At 34.5% G+C, this 20,137-nt stretch overlaps 2 protein-coding genes and 1 non-coding gene across 3 annotated transcripts; 2 read left to right on the forward strand and 1 right to left on the reverse strand.

Moving 5' to 3' along the window:
• TRNAL-AAG lies at positions 1-81 on the forward strand. The gene has a single exon. It is a non-coding gene; the product is annotated as a tRNA-Leu (tRNA).
• A 6,583-nt stretch (positions 82-6,664) lies between these two features.
• LOC109022173 (transcription factor TCP9-like) lies at positions 6,665-8,702 on the forward strand. Its single transcript, XM_035683284.1, has one exon. The coding sequence runs from the start codon at positions 7,045-7,047 to the stop codon at positions 8,077-8,079; it is 1,035 nt and encodes a 344-aa protein (XP_035539177.1). The 5' UTR covers positions 6,665-7,044; the 3' UTR covers positions 8,080-8,702.
• Positions 8,703-9,691: 989 nt separating this feature from the next.
• Positions 9,692-19,843, reverse strand: LOC109022175 (phospholipase D beta 2-like). The gene is made up of 10 exons (XM_019004999.2): positions 17,645-19,843; positions 17,089-17,205; positions 16,270-16,464; positions 14,002-14,250; positions 13,791-13,859; positions 13,537-13,684; positions 12,729-12,877; positions 11,781-11,957; positions 11,345-11,542; positions 9,692-10,183 (listed from the first exon to the last, which is right to left on the reverse strand). Exons 1-10 carry the CDS (start codon positions 19,298-19,300, stop codon positions 9,890-9,892), a joined length of 3,252 nt encoding a protein of 1,083 aa, XP_018860544.1. The 5' UTR covers positions 19,301-19,843; the 3' UTR covers positions 9,692-9,889.
• Positions 19,844-20,137: the final 294 nt, after the last annotated feature.

Genomic DNA, 20,137 nt, shown 5'->3' on the forward strand with positions numbered 1-20,137 from the left:
GTTGAGATGGCCGAGTTGGTCTAAGGCGCCAGATTAAGGTTCTGGTCCGAAAGGGCGTGGGTTCAAATCCCACTCTCAACAAAAGTGTTTTTTTTTTTTTTTTGTTTCCCTCTGTTTGGTGTCTTTAGAGCATTAGTATTGATATATGTATATGCAAAATCATATTTACATAATATGACCCTAAAATCTTTCACATTGACTTATGCATATCCAAATATTTAACTACCTATAAATAGTGCTTATCTAAATTTGGATAATCACTATTCACCCTATAAATTATATTTAAATAATTATTTCTCTCTCCTCCCACTATCTCTCACACAATCCTTTCATTTTCTCCTTCATTCAACAACAAAACAAACCTTCACTTACACATTCATTTTATTATTATAATATATTATATATTTTTTTTTCATTTTATTATATTTTTAATATATTATTACTAAAAATTTTATTTTTTATTATTACATTTGTATTATTAATGTCAAATGTATGTAGTGGATGTTAATTACAAAATTTATATAAAAAAATTGATTTTAGCAAAAAAGTAATAATAAAAAAATAATAATATTTTATTATTATTTTATCTTAAATATGCATAAGCTAATGTGAAAATTTTACTTGAATGATAAAGTAGATATATAAAAGAGATAATTTATGCATAAACCAATACTAATGCAGAGTTTAGTTATAAAACTTCGCCTAAATGATAAAGCGGACATAAAAAAGAGAGAATTGTTCAATTGGCTTTGCGCTCAGCCTGCTGGCCGTTGAAACTTGAACGTGCTCATAGTTCCAGTGGAATGAGACGGCGTCGTTTATCATCTTTCCAATTTCATCCAGCCACGTATTGGGTTTCCTTCTGGCGTGTTTGGTATCGCTTTTCAATTTCTAAGTTACTTTTTATTAAATTCCATAAAATATTTCAACTAATTAGAGCATTCTTATTGGATTAGCTAAAAGTTAAATCCAATGAGAATTTAGCTATTAGGTCATAAAATATCTCACATTGAATTAGCTATATTCAGTAAAATCTAAACTAATTTTTAAATTTGAAACATACTATTCATTCATCAAATCTATTTTATATTATTTTTTTCTCTCTCCTTTTAATATCAATTATTTCTCTCTCCATTTTAAATGACAATTGAAAAAATATAATTAGAATACAATTACTAATTAATATATAATATTATGAATAGTAAAATATGATAAAATAAAATAAATTCATAATTAAAAAAATTAAAAAAATTAAAAAATTAAAAAATTATTAATTACTCATTACTATATAATGAATAAATAGATAATCCAATTTGGAGATTTGATGTGAATAATCAAAATTAAATTCATCTTATATTATTTTATTGTCATATAATGAAAAAATGACTATTTCAATGTAGAAATTTATGTAAATGTAATAGCTAAATGCTAAATTCATCTTGCATTCATAAAAAATATACTTTAATTTAGCTAATCCAATGAGAGTGCTCTAAAATGGAGATGAATCTATTTATACGTTCGGATTTTTGTGCTTTGCGTCTCAATGTACAGATAAAATTTCGCTCTCGACTCGGTTAACAGCATTTAATTATGTATTTTGTCTCATTTGGATAATGAGATGAGATAAAATAATTTTAAATAAAAATTAAAAATTAAATAAAATATTATTATAATATTATTTATTTAATATTATTATTTTTAGATTTTAAAAAATAAATTATTTATTATATTTTATATAATAATTTAAAAAATATATAATAATAAAATAAAATAAAACCGTATCCAAACGGGCCTCAGTCACGCTTTGGCCCTTGGGTGCGTGTACAAAAGCATTACTGATGGTTTTTCTTACTGTCCGAGCCCAAAAGACTCTTATGTTATTTTTTAATAATATTATTATTTTAAGATTTAAAAAATTAAATTTTTTATTATATTTTAAATAAAAATTTAAAAAAATAATAAAAATAAAATAAAATAAATTTACAATCCAAACCGGTGCTTAGTGGGTTGGTGCTGGGTATTGATGTGATAGAGTGGGGGGCCGGCCTACACTCGGCTCGTATCCGTTGAAATTGTGCCCATCAAGTTTTTAGCTTTTACCTTGGTTTATTAATTAATCAATTAATTCATTAAGCTTATTTGGTATTTGAGAGTGCCTCACTTGTTTACCCTTTTTTCTTTTTGGAGATTTCTTTTGCTAATCTTTCAATCAACTTTGATATTTTAATATTTATTTTTTTACCTTATGAAAACCTCCAGTTCACCCAAATTTATTAATTTCTAATTTTCTTTATTCTTAGTTTAATTATCCGACGTATTTTAGAAGTTCCTAACTTCTTCATAACTTTATTATTTTTTTAAAAAAAAGTCGTTTAAAATATGAGATACTAACTTATAGGACTGAACATAACAAAATTCTAAATATATATATATAATTTCAAAGTTCCAATTATAGAGTGGTCCCATTGGCACGCCAAAAAGACGAAAGTGGTAGTTTTTTTTTTTGGTTCTGATAAAAGTCGTACATTATTAAGGGGGCAATAAATAAAGGGTAACATAGTTGTGTGGGGTAAAATAGTTGTGTGTGTATATATATTATTTTATTTTTTTATAAAAAAATAAAAAAATTCATAATATTATTAAAAAAATATTTTCTTAATCACTAAATAAAATAAAAAATCACTACAATAACTCTAAATAATAAGAATAAGTAGTAAGAGTAGTAACATTTTTCATATATATATATATATATATATATATCTCATTATTAAAATAAAATAAAACAAAATAAAAATCCAATTTGGTTAAAAAGGTGTAAAACATGCGGCGGGGCCCACTGTACCAAATACCTACTTTGGAGGGCCCATACAATGAGAGTCGCCATCGAGAAAGCAAGATGGACCACTTTTTATGCAAGTGGGTCTCAGCCGTATGCACAAATATATAGTGGCCTACTACTACCACTCGGTGGTGGGTTCCATCTACTCTACTACCTCTCCTTTTGGTCCACACCACCAAGTGCAATCCTTGGGTCGGGTCCTCCCACCCGACAAGGCTGAACCCGTCAGATTTACAGCCCGGATTGGTCCCCACGGGCACACAACACTTACCTTTGCAGCCTTTTACAGCGCAAGTGGCTAGAAGATATCTCCTCCATTGCAAGCTAATCCTATCCTCTCTCTATAAATTGATGGGGAAATAAGAGTACTCAAATTTTAAATAATGCTGAACTTCGGTCTTCAGTTTTAAATAAGGATTTCATGATTTTGCAGAAGACGTAATGAATATTTAGACTTCGTTTGGATACAGAAATAAATTTAATTTATCTCATCTCATTATTATAATTTTCTTAAATTTTTATATAAAATATAATAAACAATTCAACTTTTTTAAATTTCAAAATAATAATAATATTAAAAAATAATATTATAATAATATTTTATTCAAATCATCTAAAACTATCTCATCTCAACTCACTATCCAAACTATACCTTATTTCATTTCCATATCAACTGTATATACGAGCAAATTGCATGTTTGTTATAGGCTTTTAGAAACTAAATCCTGTGCATTATGCAGTGTAATGGGGGCAACACCTAAGTAGAACATTAAGGTGCCACTTGAAATGGGTAATCATATCAATAATGCAAATTGCCAATTTGATCATATTTCATTTTCCTTGTATTATGTAGCAATAATTTTCAGAGTCTCTCGAATGTGTAGCTATGGGACTAGCTGGTTTCAAGGTGATTGTCCTCAGAGGCCCCCATATTCCACAAGCAACCTAGTCAGTCTACTCTTAATTATTATCCATCAAAAATTAATGAAGTTGGTCGTGGGAAGGTTTGTCAGGAAAATTGCTCGTTGAATTACAGCAATAAGATTCCATATTTTGTTAGTAAAATTGCACACTTATTTTGATGTGATATGTTTTGCAGTAAAATTATTATTAAATTTATTCATCATATTTTTTTTATCATTTTTTTGTTATGTTATAATGTAAAATTAAATGATAAATTTATAAATAAAATATAATAAATAATTTTTAATTATCTAATATCACATTATAAAATGATAAAAATTAAGATGATGAATAACATTACTCTTATTTTTATTATAAAATAAATTTAAATAAATAATTTGTATGATTTATTTAACTCTATAACACTTTTTTAATTGAAAATTTATTTTTATAAATTATTATTTACTATTTTACATTTTATATTTTACTTTTCATGAAAAAATACTTTATATATTATAGATATAAGGTGTGAAAAGTAGTGATGCATGGAATTACCATTTACAATTATAATATATTTTTCCTCACAGGCAACGACTTTTTTGTGATTAGACATCACAGTACTGATCATTCTTATGCCAAGCATGTGATTCAGTAAATAATCGATTTTTTAGGATTGAGATTATTGATTATGACCGCATATTGTCTTTCATTTTGACAACAAAATAGATTAAGGACAGGTTTGGAATATAAAATAAAATATAAAATTTTTATCTCATCTCATCTCACAATTATATATTTTTTAAATTTTTATATAAAATATAATAAATAATTTAATTTTTTCAAATCTCAATACATATTTTTCAAATTCTAAAATAATAATAATATTAAAACACAATATTTTAAACTTCAAAACAAAACACAAAATTCTCATATCACCCTCCAAACCTGCCCTAAGACTCTTCTCCATTATTGTTTATAAATTATGCTACTGTGCCGTCTAGTTTTCACTGTCAAGCACAATATTTTAAATAATTAAATAATTAAATTAGTTATTAGTTTACAATCATCAAGATTAAGAGAATATATAAGATTGATTAATAAATAACATAATGCATTAGAGCATAAAATATAATATAAGCAAGCATCTATGAATTTTTATTTTTTTTTACTTTAACAAGAATAGTTTGTTCCAATTGCAGTATCTCCAAATATTTTATTTGAGTTGATAATCTGTATGTGAAAGATCAATCACGATCATATGTTAAAACTTTGCATGGAAGTTTTAGCTATAAGAAAATATACTCAAATTATGGTAAGAGAAGATACTTTCCAAAATAATCATTTTATCTAAATGATTATAGTTAATTAAGAATATTATTAAAATTATATTATATTAAGATATAGCCCACGACGCCACTACCAGTCCTCCACGACACCTCTCATGCTTCTACATGCCCGACCCAACCTCTACCTCTCCCTTGCTCTATTGGTGTATCGTCCGTGCATAGTGGGTCTCATGACAGATTTGGGTAGTCTTGGTGGCTCTCGTTGTAGATCTGGTGGTTTGATGGTGATGGTTTTTGGTGTTCGGGCATGACTGAACTTTGGTGTTGGTATTTGGTGGTTTCTCGATAGAGAGTCGACAAAGACTAAATAGAAAGTGAGGGAGGGAGAGTAGACGAAAGAGAAAAGACTGAAAATGAAAAAAAAAAAGGAACAAAATAGAAGGTAAAAACGTAATACAACCAGATGTATAAGAATATAAGTAGAAGATAGAAGTGTCAAATAAAGATACTATTCATTCATGTTCATTTGCTTATTGTGAGTTTTAAGATATAAATGATATAATATTAATATTAGTTATAAAAAAAAATCTGAAATTCAAAACTCAAATCATAATCTTTAATCATAATCTCAAATAATAAAAAATTTCTGAAATTCAAAACAGCTTGTGAGTGCGAGGGACAAAAGATGGTGGGGGCGAGCTTTAATTGAATAACGAGACTGTAGTTTACTAATAATTACTATTGCGAGTATGCGACTAAATTAGCTACCCCGAAGAGCAGGAATGCCACAAATAAGAATTAATATATATATATATTCTTATATATCCCACAATTAGAGCTATTAACTTAATTGGAATTTTGCTTGGCCGGCTGAATACGGAACGCTGGTTCTCTCTACTTTAACACTTGGTTCACTGCTGTAAAAAGTTTTCACGTTTGAACTCCTCAATACAATGATTCAGAGCAAAACAAAGTTATGAATTTACCTTTCTGATTAGCAAAGCTTATATATACATATGAATGGCGCCATGCAAAAGACGAAGCAAATTAGCTACAGTCACAATAGCATAAATATAAAGATGGAAATAAAATTAGGCTCATTGGCGCCATCATGACCTTTGACCCAAGCCGAACAGACGAACATGTGAAGAGGGAGCCACCACGTGTCGTCGTTGGTGGGTCCAACCACCTGCGTGATCTGCAATTGCCCAAGGGATCATGCTACAGCCCCCGCTGGGGGCTTCCGCTGGGAGCTTCCGCTGGGGGCTGTAGTATATATTGTATGTGTTTTTTTTTAAGTTGTTTTTTATATAAATTTTTTTAATATTTTTTAAAAAATAAAATAAATTTAGAACATCATTAAAAACACTTTCTTAATCAAGAAGTAAAAAAAAAAATTATTAAAAATACTTCCTTAATCACGAAGTAAAATAAAAAATTATAAAAAAATATTTTATATTTTACATCATGATTAAGTAATTATTATTTAATAATATTATAAATTTTTTTATTTTTTAAAAATATTTAAAATTATTAAAAACATCTATATAAAAAAAAAAATAAAAAAAACACATAATAAAATACACTGGAGCTCCAGCGGGAGCTCTCAGCGGGAGCCCCCAGCGGGAGCTCCAGCATTTTCCATTGCGCAAGATTGCAGCCACCAGGCCAACTCTCTCTCCTTCTATTCCATTTCCCCTTAATATATACGGTGGGTTCTCTAATATTGTTTCCAACGTACGTGTTAGCGAGTAGCGAGCAGAATAAGGATTCGTCTCTCGACTCTCTTCCCTCTCTCTCTCTCGCTCTCTAGTCTAGTCCGTGTTCTCCTTCGTTTCCGATGTACATAGATAAATAGACATAGGACGATATTCTTTGTACTTCACCGAGAAAGTTCCCGAACCTTTTCGCAGAAAACATTTTACTTTCTTGGAATTTCAGTGTTTTTCTTTCTGAATTCTGCTTGTTCTTTTCTGAGTTTTGGTGGTAGGTGTTAGTTCTCTCCGAACTCCAAATATGGCTGCCGTTCGGGAACAAGAACTTCAAAAAGATAAAGCTACAAGAGCGGTTGGTTTTAAAGTCAACGGTGGGCGAGAAGTGGAACTAAGTAACCACTACGGGAAAGAGGGACCCACCAGCAACACCACATCCACCTCGCCGAAAGAAGAGCCGGGAACGGAGGAGACGCCAATTGCGATGCAAGTGATACCGGTGTCCGTGCACGTTCCGGCAGGTGTAACGATGCAGACGGACAGCAAGGCGGTTATGGATCAACCGACTGCACCAAAGCGACCTTCGACGAAGGACCGTCACACGAAAGTGGAGGGTCGCGGACGGAGGATCCGGATGCCCGCCGCCTGCGCGGCTCGGATCTTTCAGTTGACGCGGGAACTGGGCCACAAGTCAGACGGAGAGACCATCCGGTGGCTCTTAGAACACGCCGAGCCGGCCATAATCGCCGCTACGGGTACCGGAACCATCCCCGCCATCGCTCTCTCCGTCAACGGGACCCTCAAAATCCCCACCACAGCCGCACCCAACAGCGTCGACCCAGCGGTTGAGAAGAAACGCAAACGACCCTCTAGCAGCGACTACATAGATGTAAACGACCGCGTTTCGGTCTCGTCAGGTCTCGCCCCAATAACCACCACGCAACAACAAAAAGTGCAAACAGTCGTCCCCATGTGGGCTATACCCTCCAACGCCGTCGTTCCGGCCACATTCATCATGGTCCCGCCTATGGCCTCCATTACCGGACCTTCGAACCAGCCTCACATATTTACATTCCCAGCCACGGCGACGCCTCTGATAAACATTTCGGCGAGGCCCATATCGTCATTCGTCTCCTCCGAGGCCAATACACCCGCGACAATTCAAATCCAAGCCAACTCAGCAGCTTCGTGTTCAAGCTTGGCCACTACCATTTCGAGCCACACGGCCGGTACGAGTACAACAATTACTTCTTCGACCACTCAGATGCTGAGAGACTTTTCGTTGGAGATTTACGAAAAACGGGAGCTTCCGTTTCTATCTCGACCTTCCAAGGACTGAAAGTCACTGCTGCGTCGGAGCTCTTTCCAGCGTTCGTGGAGTCGCACGTGGGCGCGTGTGGGAATCGCATGTTTGAGTTAGGTGAGGGCACGTTGGAAGTGGAGACCACGTGTCCAGTGGGACTAAACCAAGAGGAGGTGCTGTTCCGTGGACTGTGCATGGAGAGTGTGAGCCGGGTCCACCTGACATCATTCATGTGAATGTGAGGGGGTGAGCTCGGGTCCCAAGGGTGCGGGGTTGGGTGGGCCCTACGGGACCGTCTATCCTTGCTTCTCCACCAATGCGTTCTTTGCGGTCGCTGGGTCCCACATGTGTGTTCATGTGTTTACGGGTTTGGTGGTCTGATCGTGAGAGGTAGCGTGATGTTTTAGGTCTTAGATTCGACCACGTGTCGATTGCTCAGCTTCAAACTGTGGGCCGCAGTTTCTTTTCCTCAGCAACACGTCCGGCCTCTTTTGTAGTTGGAACTTGGGGGTCCATGTGACGTGGCTTTGATGGGGCCGTCTGATGCACCATGGTTCTTTCGTACGGAAATTGGAAATGACAATGTGATGACGTATTATCGTTGCATTATTTTATTTTATTTTATAAAGGGGTGGAAGATTCGAACCAGTTTCCATTCGAAGAATCTACTCATATGCTATCAAGATTCTTGACAATTAGTCCTTATTTTTTTTCATAATTTTTTTAATTTATTTTGTATAATTAATATAATTTTTTAAAATTTTTATATAAAATAAAATAAACAATTTAAATTTTTTAAATTTTAAAATAAAAATAATATTAAAAAAATATATTTTAATAATATTTTATTCAACTTTTAACTTTAATCTCAATTCATTTTATATTATCTACGAAAATAAACTAAACCTTAGTTGCAAAAATTGTATCATTTTCATTTTCTCTCATTCGAAGTTGCATCACCATTTTTCCTCCGTCTTAAAGCCAATATGATCCGAATGAAGGTTGTTAAAAGAGCTATAATGCTTTAATTTGTTATAATGTGTAGTGTAGAGGTTGTTTAATTTGTTATAATCTAGAGAAGGTCATTTTTTTTTCATACATTCTTTTATATCCTAAAACATTTTTTTTTAAATTCATAACATCATTAAAAATATATTTTTAATCACTAAATTAAAAAAAATTAATTCAAAAAAAAAAAGTTTTGGTGATAAACTAAGAGGGTAAATTGTGGAAGTCATAAATTTGGGATAAAAGGACAATTTTAATACGTGAAGAAGAGAGAGAGAGCGCAACTATCGTTGGACAAAGGTTTGCCTTTAAACACAAACCTTTCAGTCTTAGTTTATTTTAGCATATGAGATTAATTTTATTTTTACAAATGAGATGAGATAAATTAAAATTAAATTAAAAAATTAAATTAAATATTATTAATTTTTTTTTAAAATTTAAGATTTGAAAAAATTAAATTGTTTATTTTATTTTATATGAAAATTTAAAAAAGATATAATGATTAAATGAGATGAAATAAATTAAGAAAAATTATGAAAACAAACTTAGACCAGAGTCCTGTATGTATGTATGACTACAAACGGTTTCAAGGTGTTCTGAACACATACAAAAACCTCTCACGTTTTTTTGGGTTGGTTGATATCAGTAGTATCTGTCCGATGTGATTACTTACAATGAAAAATCCAATAACTGTACAGACCAATTATGAAAACTGTACCAAACAGCAAATGGTGCAATAAGATTTACTGTGATTTCAGACAGACATAGGAAAAAATACATGTCAAAAGTGTACTCGCTTGTACTGTATATTTGGTAGTAGGAGGAGGCAGTATTCTGCTCAGATCGTCAGATTCTCCTGAATGCCAAGAAATGAACCGACTATATTTCCTCCTACATCTGGGAAAGATTCAGAGCCGGGAAGGGGCCTCACCTTGCCCTTTCGATCAACTTCAACTGGGTACTTCAGTAGGTGGCTCCTCATCTCTGTCACCTCATCTGCGGCAAATTGTTTCCAGTTCTTTTCGCCCAGTGTTCTAACTCTTCTTACACATTCGATAGACTCTGGTTGTCTGAAGCAGTCCTCGGTGCCTCCAATATGCTCTGCCCATAATGACATCCTGTATCCATAAATCTACGCAATACATATTCACACACGAAACAGCAGGTCAGTTTCTCTGAATATGGTCGAGGTATCTGACATGCGGAAAATAGTGATAGAACAGTAATCATCTAGCATAGCATAAAGCAGTTATCTTTGTTTATATCCCTTGAGACTTGTACAAATAGTAGTGGTGATGGAGTACCTACAAAGATGCTCGTAGCGTTTTCACTATTTTTGTGCCAATACCATCTTTCCTGGCAACGACACTATTCTTCTGTATTCAGTCCAGTCTTGAAAATCTTTCCTTTTTTTTTTTTTTTTTTTTTTTAATGATGGTGAGGAATCTGAGAGACCATGCAATGCCTTTTACCTGAATAATCTCAGGCCTCTGTAACGTACCAACATCACATGGATTGGATAAAATATTAAATTTTTACAAATATGGTGTGGCCTATAGAAATTGTTTTTATCCAAGAATTCGAATCTTAGACCGAGAGAGTATACCCCTAAGACCAAGGCCCTTATCACTGAGCCAACCCCAAGGACTTGATCTAGGAAATCTACGAATACCTTTACTAAAACCAAAAAAGTCCATTCCACTGAACTGCCTAATTAGAAATTCTAAAAAACAAGTGAATGTGTACTTTAGGGCATATGTATCACTTGATCATTGTGGCTTAATGAATCTAGAGCGTTTTAATTGAAAGTTCAATATCACAACTGAACCTTTCAATGTGTACTGATGAAGGTTGTCTTAACAAGGAAACTTTTGAGAAATGTCTTATAGTTTAATATACTATTGCAATATGCACTTCCTTAGAAAATCAGATCACACCGTACAGAATGAAGCTTGCTTGACTGGCATTTTGGATGTAGAACTTTTGGCTTCCCTCTAGATCTTATGACCATGTGAACATGGGACTTGAAGCAGTACACCAAAATGCTAAACTTTCATTTAACAGGCTAATATCTAAATAATGGACAAAAACTCACTCCTATTCCCAATAAATTAGAAAATTTGAGTCATTACTGTTTTGTTTTCAGAGAATTTCCAATTCCATTAAACTGCAAATGACATGCCAGAGCAAAACATAACATATTGGGACTAGGATACCACATTAAAAAAAAAAATGATTCAGAGAATTTCCAATTCCATTCCAAAGCCTTGAATAGATCCTTGAGTAAAATTACCTGTCCATGCGGATTAGAAATTTTTCTTGCCCAGGTATGATGAGGTTGATATGCTCCCATCGCGATCTCAGTGTCCCTTGTGCCTTCCATGGAGCGTTGGTTGATGTTTGCAGAACCCAATATTACATACTCATCATCAACTATCATCCCCTTTGAATGAACATATATCATAAATCGTCGGTTTTTTTGACTCAGTGCCTGGGAACATAAAGATAGAACACATATATAGTTATAAACTTACACTTACTTCGTAAAGAGCAAATCTAAGGAACCAGAGGAACTAAATAATGAGTCTTTAAAGTTCAAAAGAATATCTAGAGTTTGAACCTGATCCAGTCAAAAATTTAAGCAAGATAACACACACACACACACACACACCATCCCACAGAATCTCGCTTAAGAATTAATCACTTCCAGAAGAAAAGAGTCAAGACACCTGAGGAGTGTTAGCGGCAGTATGACTCCCAGATGAAGTGGCGTCATATCCATCTATGGCCTCACGATTTCCAAGACAGAAGAAGTTCAGATAATCTTGTGGTGAAAATGCTCCCTCAAGCCCAACTTCCACCAAAGCATTGTAGATGGTTTCATACATCATTTGCATTGTTTTATGCTACAATGATTAATAATAATAACTCCAGATCAATAAAACGCACTTGTCAGCCATAGAAAAATGCTATAGATTTTAGTATATATTGGGTGATATTGCTGTCCAGATCATTGAGTTTGATATTAAAAATGATGAGTCCATTGGAGTAAAGGTAAGAAGAAATTACTTCAACTTTTGGCACAAAATAATGAAGCTTTTTATATTGGAATTCTACATATTTTAAAACTGAGTCATAGAATCCAGGAATAAAAAATTTGATGCTCAAGAGTGGAACTTACACATTCTAGAACCTTTTGTTGTGTGTAAGTAGAAGCACTCAAGCCACATTTTGTGCCAAAAAAGAAAAGAAAAGAAAAATATGGTAACAAATCTAAGAATGACTTGCGGGGAGAAAAACTACAGTTTGAAGCTCTAGTATGGAATTTACAGAAACCAATGAGAAGGCTTCTTTTCACCATGAACTTCTTTTCACATTTACAGAGAGACAAAAAAAAAAACCTTCGTATTGAAAGAGAACAAGAATTTATTTTCACCATAAAAGTCACTCAAAGTCGATTTTGTAGAATTTCTGCATATGGAGGATCTTCTGGAAAAGGTTTTCACTTCAAGGCACTTCTTTGATAAAAGATGGGATAATGAAATAGAGAAGGAAAAAAATGCAAAAAGGGTTATCTCGAGGCACCTATGACATGCAGAACTTTAAAGCAAACAGCACGGTAAAGCCTTTCCTGACCGAACATACTTTCAGTACCAAATTTACTAATTGGACCCTACCTGCCAAAATAGAATTCTTTGAGTAGCAGAACCAGTTGGAACACCTTCTGGCCACATTGGTATAACAATATATGCAGCAAATCTCTCATTTGCTCTAATTTTATTGGCAATCTTAAGGGCAATTTCCATCGGGATCAAATTATTAGCACCTACAGAGAAAGTGTCACCAAATTTTGCATTCAGCTAATATAACAAGATAATGTAACAATAAGACACCTGTTTATTACCACACTTTTCCTGAGAAGTCGATAAAAAAAAAATGTAGTTGCTTGAAGTGGTGGAGCAGCTTTAGAGTATTTTGTCAAAAACAGTACATACAACACCCAATCAAATTCTAAAAATCTAAAATACTATATCGTTCAAAACCCAATACATGATTTGCATTTGTAACTAGGTGTTCTCTTTCATATACTCCCTGTGCACTTGGGAAATGCTTGTTTACTTGTTTCAATAAAATTCTATTTTACTTATAAAAAAAAGACTATTGGAGCCCATCCCTAGCATTTTGTTTTGTTATATGTCAAGACTTCAATGACTTCATAAAGTAAAAGTTTGCTTTGAGTGTTCTTATAAGGTGTATCTATTAAGTGAACCTTGACACAACAATGGAGATAGTAGGTTACTTTTCTTAAAATCTATCATATGCGCATCCAACTTTTATATGCAACTGTGAACCCAATTTTCAGTGGGTAAATTGGATAGAAAAAATGCATAAAACTTCAACTTTATGTGTGAAATAAAAAATAAATGATCCTCTAAATATCATGGCTATTGACATGATGTATTGTTAAATTTAAAGTTTCCTCACCTACGTCTTTATTTGAAATCCAATTGTATGACGATCCAATGAAATACTGGTTCTCTATATAAATGAAATGCTGAGCAGCACGAATGGCCTTAACATATGCCGTATGTATGCTCATGTCAATCAGAACATTCTTCCCACACATCAGGTTCTGTTACAATAAAGTAATTAATTAATTTCAGGCACAAAAAATGGAGGGGGCATGTAAACTGAAATCGTCTTAAAGATAAACTTATTCACTATGTTTTTCAGCTCACCAAGCTTGTGGCGTCTTTTGGATCCTTTGGGAAACCTCTAACAGAATTTGAATCAATAGAACGAAAAATCTGGATTTGGAGAACCCCAGAGAATGAATAAGATAATTCCATCAATAAGCTATTACCGAAAAAAATAGCAAAATCAATATTTATTTTCCTCCAGAGCCAATGCCCTAGGGCAATTTCGACTATTAATGAAAGACTATCTGACCTGAACATGCCAAGTTTCTGGATCATTCTCACTGGTGCAAGGAGCATCAGAGAGTCCAACAATGTCTGGAATTCTTTCTAGCCGAAGCAAGGAATCATCGTATGACATTTTGAGTTTCTTAATCCCATGTGGTTTCGAAGCCTTAAGCCAGCGGTCCTCGAAGTTGATCAGAACATCATATGCCGCTGGACCATCAATTTTAGAGTGCAAGTCATGCCATGGCTCTCGTGGACAACCAGCAATGTTACCCTGTTGTGGTATTAAAAGAATGATGCTGATTACTTTCAAAGGCCTCTACAGATTATCATGGTAATTACTCGGCCATTTATCTGAAATGCGTTTAATTTGCTCGTACGCATGGTTTGATTTCGAGTCATTCCTTTTAGGAGTTCTTGCTTTTTTTTTTCTTGTCTTTTTTTTTTGGGGGGGGGGGGAAGCCTAGGTAATCAACTCCACAATGTATTATACTTTTGTGTCTATGGCTGATGTAGGATAAGCTTAAGAAGAAACCATAGGATCTACATTTACTTCCGAAACTTAGCTTCATTTGTTTTCGCGTATGAAATGAGATGAGTTGAGATTAAAGTTAAAAAGTTGAATAAAATATTGTTAAAATATATTTTTTAATATTATTTTTGTTTTGGGATTTGAAAAAGTTGAATTGTTTATTTTGTTTTGTATAGGAATTTGGGAAAGTTGTAATGATTAGATGAGATGAGTTGAGATGAACTGTGAAAACAAACGAGGCTTAGTGTACCTCAAAATGTCTCCTCAAGAACTAACAAATATTGACAGAGTTTTTTTTTTATAAATCAAATTTGGACAGCGTTATCGCATCATACAGTCCGAAACACACTACATCTCAACTTCTTGCACAGATGCACCATTCTAAAGTCAAGACATTGTAATGCTCCAATGGAAAGCCCAAACCATATGACCTATACTCCAAAAAGACTAGTCAATGATATAATTGAAGTCTCATTGGAACCTTATAAAGAGTAAGAACTTTTCATTCCCAAGCAATGTGAGGTCTTATTCACAACCTACCCTTATCCTTATCATATGAGGATATCACAATCTCCCCCTCTTAAATTCCCGACGTCCTCATCGGGCTTGTCCTTTGTAAATGGCACGGCTCAAGTCCCACATTTCTAGTTGGGATAGTCTCTGATATCATTTGTAACGCCCAATGGAAGACCCAAATCATTCACAACCTACCCTTATCCTTATCATATGAGGGTATCACAATCTCCCCCCCTTAAATTCCCGACGTCCTCATCGGGCTTGTCCTTTGTAAGTGGCACGGCTCAAGTCCCACATTTCTAGTTGGGATAGTCTCTGATATCATTTGTAACGCCCAATGGAAGACCCAAATCACATGACTTATACTCCAAAAGGACAAGTCAATGATACAATTGGAGTTTCATTGGAACCTTATAAAGAGCAAAAACTTTTCCTTCCCAACCAATATAGAATCTCATTTATCATCTACCTTTATCATTATCATATGGGGTATCACAGACATATATGATCCTCACATCAAAGAGTAGTCCTACTTACCTTTGTGGATAGTATTTTGGGGTGTTATTTGTGCCAAGCAAGCAATATGAATTTTGCTTAACTATGTAATGTAGCTGCTATTAGCTATAGACTATTTTTCAATACCTTATTTCTTTAGGCTCTATAGCTGTGTTTCAAATACCGTACCGTACCGGCTGGTAAGGCCGAAATATGCCTTACCGGCCACTGGTCCGGTATAGGTATTGCATACATTTCGTACCGGCCCAAATATCGGCCTGTATTTCAGCTCGTACCGGCCGATATTTCGGCCTTCATTTATTTATTTTTCCATTTTTTCAAACTATAAACTCATTTTTTGACCTCCAATTCAGACTAAGCTATTTATAATTTATTCATATATAGACTAGTATTTTTGAATATAATTTATATATATATTTATATATAATTTATTCATATATCGACTATACCAAAACGGTACACGAAACGGTACCGGTACCAAAATATTTAGTTCAAGTACCGTTACGGTATTCAAATCATTGCTTTATAGTGCTATAGATTTCAATTGGCTCAATTTCAATGATTTTCTTGTATCGATCTATAGTTCTTAATTAGGTGCATTATTTTGTATATGTCCTGTGTGCTTGGGATATGTCTATTTTTTATATTAATAAAATTTGCTTTTACTTTTAAAAAATGTAGCTTCTATTAGTTGTTCAAACACAAGGAAGAATAAGGCTAAGAGATTACCGCATAAGTAGGGTTGTGATAGTCATCCTTATGCACTGTTTGGAGCGTCCGAAATAGAGGATGCTGTGGAGTATCATATCGGCCATCACATAAATCAAGTCCTCCAACAAAAGCTATTATTTTCCTCTTATTATTGCCAGCATCAGCATCCACAATTACAGTTTTTTGATGATGTGTATAGATTGTTTCAACTTCCTGATACAAGAAGAAAGAAAAAAAAATTAAATTTCATAGCGACTGAATATTAATCCAGTTTCAGTTATAGATAAGGACATTTCTATAAGCAACCTCTTTTCTTGTGATCACATATAAGCTATCTAATGTAATATTTTAAAAATCGATCATGTCATCCGTTACTAATTATTAATAGCTTAAACAGTACATTAATGGCAATGCAATTGGATTACTCCCTTTGTGATTATTTGACTCGCCAGAGATGGGCTCAGCTTTAAGCAATCAACCATGCTAAATTCTTATTTAGTTTCTCAACTCACCAAGTCAAACACCTCATAGTGAAATTCATTTTTTGGGCACCAATCCTGGGTTAGGGTCATGTAGATACATGGTGGATGCCAAATTTACCAACCATATTAATCACCAATAATGTAGGAGGACAAAATTTTTTCTTTCCCTCCCTTTGGATAGAATGTAGGATGTGGCACTAATTTTTCCAGTAAAACTGAAATCCTCAGGTCCCAACAATATAGGAGTTCTAAACAATGATATAAAAGAACTTTAAAAATGATGCAGAAAATTGTAGAGCATTGCGTCAAGCATGAAACAGTGCCTAAAAAGGTAAAAAAGACTTTTATATCTTACCCTTTGTTTGATCCAGCTATGTCGCTTTCCAGCAATGCGGGGACAAAGTAGCACTTGCACAGTAGAATTCTTGAAGAAACGGCGAGTTTCCTCATCATGGGTTTGCATGATTCCATCCTGCATATAAACAGGCATACTGAAAAAATATATCTTATAAAGTTTTCTTATTATAATCGAAAACGGCAAGCAATATGTAGAATAGTTTAAGCACATTTTGAGGTGTAATCAAAACATAGAAATCATTGATTATGACAATAAGCTTATCAAGCTCCACCTAAGAACTCAAAACAAAGAAAACAAAAGTATTACGTGAATATAAGCATCAAAATACAACAAAACATGCTATGCTGCCAGCCTGCCATGCAGGATACTTATTTGTAAGACTTAAAATCCAAACTCCAGGTTAGGCCAACATATAGATTGCATTTTAATGATTGCTCTACTCTAAAATCTGATATGAATAACTAAGTCACATGGTTTAATAAGTGAAATCTGGAAACTAGGGTACATGCTACACGGAAATGTCATAAAATGTTTCTGAAGGTAAGTTACTCACTGTTTTGTAACCCAAAATGCTCCTTGATGTAGGGTCATCCCAAATAAGCAGCAGTACTCTTACTCCTTCCCGGGACTTGGCCCTCAAAATATCCCCTAGTGTGACATCTGCTTGACCAGCATCCCGTACAAGTCTAACTTTGTGCCACAGGGACCACCCAGTAATGTAAATCAAACGACGGGCTTGAAGTATTGAATCAAAAATGTCATGCCAACATTTCCCATGCACATAATACATCCCTCGATCAAGCATCACGTCTGGAAGGGATCCATCTGGAACATGGGCATCTTGATAAAGAGTGACCATTCCTCCTTTCCTGAGAGGAAAGTATGTTCCAGGAACCCCATCGTAATCAGGGCCTGCCCCCACTCCATGATGGTAACTGCTCAGTTTCTCAATTGGAGTGTACTGAATTGAAAGACTCAAGGTAGCTCCGGGCTTACAAGGCTTCCCACTACCATTCAGAATTGGGTAGGTTCCTTCAACCTTTATCCCTGAATATATCTGTTCCACTGGAATTGCCACAACTCCCATAAGCTGCGACCCCACTACATCGCTGTCTTTAACCGCAAAATGCACCTCAGCTGCGCTATGCGCCACTGGCACATAGAAATGTTGCTTCCAATCAGGATTCTCACTATTGCTAATCACAAAAGTCCTCCCAATTACAGCATCTGATACTGAAATTGAAACATAAGGATCACTGGTGATCTTAGTATTCATGTGGCCTTCAATTTTGTTGCTCATGTTCACTGGTAATTTCGCAAACATATCCCCCAAAGTCTTATGGAACAAGTCCATATTCGGAAGGTTTTGTGCACGATAAATCCAAATATCTAAATTCCCATGTAAAAGCAACACCTTCAATGATCCTTTATTCTGCCGAGGCAAAATCTGCAAGGACTGACCGTGCTGCGACCCATTGAATGAGCCCGAGTGACCATACGCAGAATTTCCAGATGAATCGATCTCACTCGAATAAGACACCTCAGAACTAATCGGAAACGAGTGGTTAGGATATGCGTAAAAGTCCCCTTGCCTATCGTACCTCGCGCCAGGAGGGGCACTCGTCAATGGTGGCACTGAAACAGCGGGGGGTGATGCAGGGGCAGTAGGGTGATTTTCAGACAAACGCACATTAAGGAAAAGATCATCCAAAGGTGGGTAAGCAGGAGTGTGAGAAGCACTGGAATAATTTGCACTGTCAAGATTCGCGGATGACCCAGTTTCTATAGAACTTGAGCCATCCTGTCGGTGATGATTGGAAAAGCTATTGGCCCGGGAAGGGACTTGGGGTGGGCTTTCGATAGACGGGTATAAGCCGGGTTGTTGGTAATGGTAATGTGAGGAGCCATATTGTAAACTACTATGGTGTTGAAGGGTTGGTTGTGGAGCATTGTGACGAATCGGAGCAACTGGATATGGGTATGGATAGGGAGGAGGATGGTGGTGATAGTCTAAAGGACCTGAATACGAGGCTGAAGGCGATTGTGGTGGGGGTGGGTATGCATAAGGGTAAGAATGTGCGGAATCATACGGGTATGGATGAGGAGGGACATGATATGGATCTGAATTTGGTGGTTGGTACGGAGGAGGAGGAGGGTATGCATAGGGATTGTGGTTTGGATACGAAGATGATGAACCAGAATTATCCATTAACAGACACTAAATTTTGATTCTTTATGATGATAATTGAATGAAGAATTGATCATGAATATTAGTTACGCAACACTGTTATAGAACAAATCAGGTGGATTTGTTCCAAGGAGAAGTTTAATGTATATGTAGGACTTGAATTAAAAGATATATGGACAGCATGCAAAGCTGTTTAGCAAGTAAACCAATAAAAAAAGACAGAAATAGACCGGGATCAACTTTTGGGGATTATAGATTCATTGAAAATTTTGTATATTTGAGGAAAATAGCAAAGATACAGAGAGGATCAAATGGAATTTGATTCTCAGAAAATAGAAGGCTCGAGGCTCGGTGACAATGATTAACAAAAAAATGCGCAAAGGAGAGTTTTGATTAGATAAATGTCAAAGGGAGAATTGGAGATAATACCTTTTGAGGTCTGATTATCGAACGATATGGAAAGAAATTTCCTCTGGAACCTTCAAAGAAATAAGAACAGGAAAACAGAGTTTCAAAGTCAGAGAGAGAAGAGCGGAACCTGTAACCTGCAAATCTTCTTCGTATTAACAAACGCGTGCAAGGACCACAACAACTACCATTTCAGCCGGTTTTTATTATTTTTTCTCCCACATCGATTTTTTTAATTAAATATATAAATTAATAATTATATAAGAAATGCTTTGAATCCCGAATTCGGATCAAAATATGTCTCGAATGTAATTTTTTTTTATTTTTTTGAATGATTAAAAAAATATTTTTTAATAATATTATAATTTTTTTATTTTTTTAAAAATATTTATAATGATTAAAAATAAAAAATAAAAATAAAAAACTTATTCGAGACACAAAATGGGTCCC

Source organism: Juglans regia, chromosome 12 (genome assembly GCF_001411555.2).
Source record: "Juglans regia cultivar Chandler chromosome 12, Walnut 2.0, whole genome shotgun sequence".
Taxonomy (NCBI): Eukaryota; Viridiplantae; Streptophyta; class Magnoliopsida; order Fagales; family Juglandaceae; genus Juglans; species Juglans regia.

What these genes read in the sequence shown, in the direction of transcription:
- LOC109022175 (XM_019004999.2), bottom strand. Translation starts at nt 19,300, where the DNA reads ATGGATAATTCTGGTTCATCATCTTCGTATCCAAACCACAATCCCTAT. An exon ending in GCATTTTGGGTTACAAAACA is followed by an intron (nt 17,206 to 17,644) that starts GTGAGTAACTTA and finishes GTTTATATGCAG; the next exon opens with GATGGAATCATGCAAACCCA. An exon ending in GATTTCAAATAAAGACGTAG is followed by an intron (nt 12,878 to 13,536) that starts GTGAGGAAACTT and finishes CTTTCTCTGTAG; the next exon opens with GTGCTAATAATTTGATCCCG.
- LOC109022173 (XM_035683284.1), top strand. Translation starts at nt 7,045, where the DNA reads ATGGCTGCCGTTCGGGAACAAGAACTTCAAAAAGATAAAGCTACAAGA.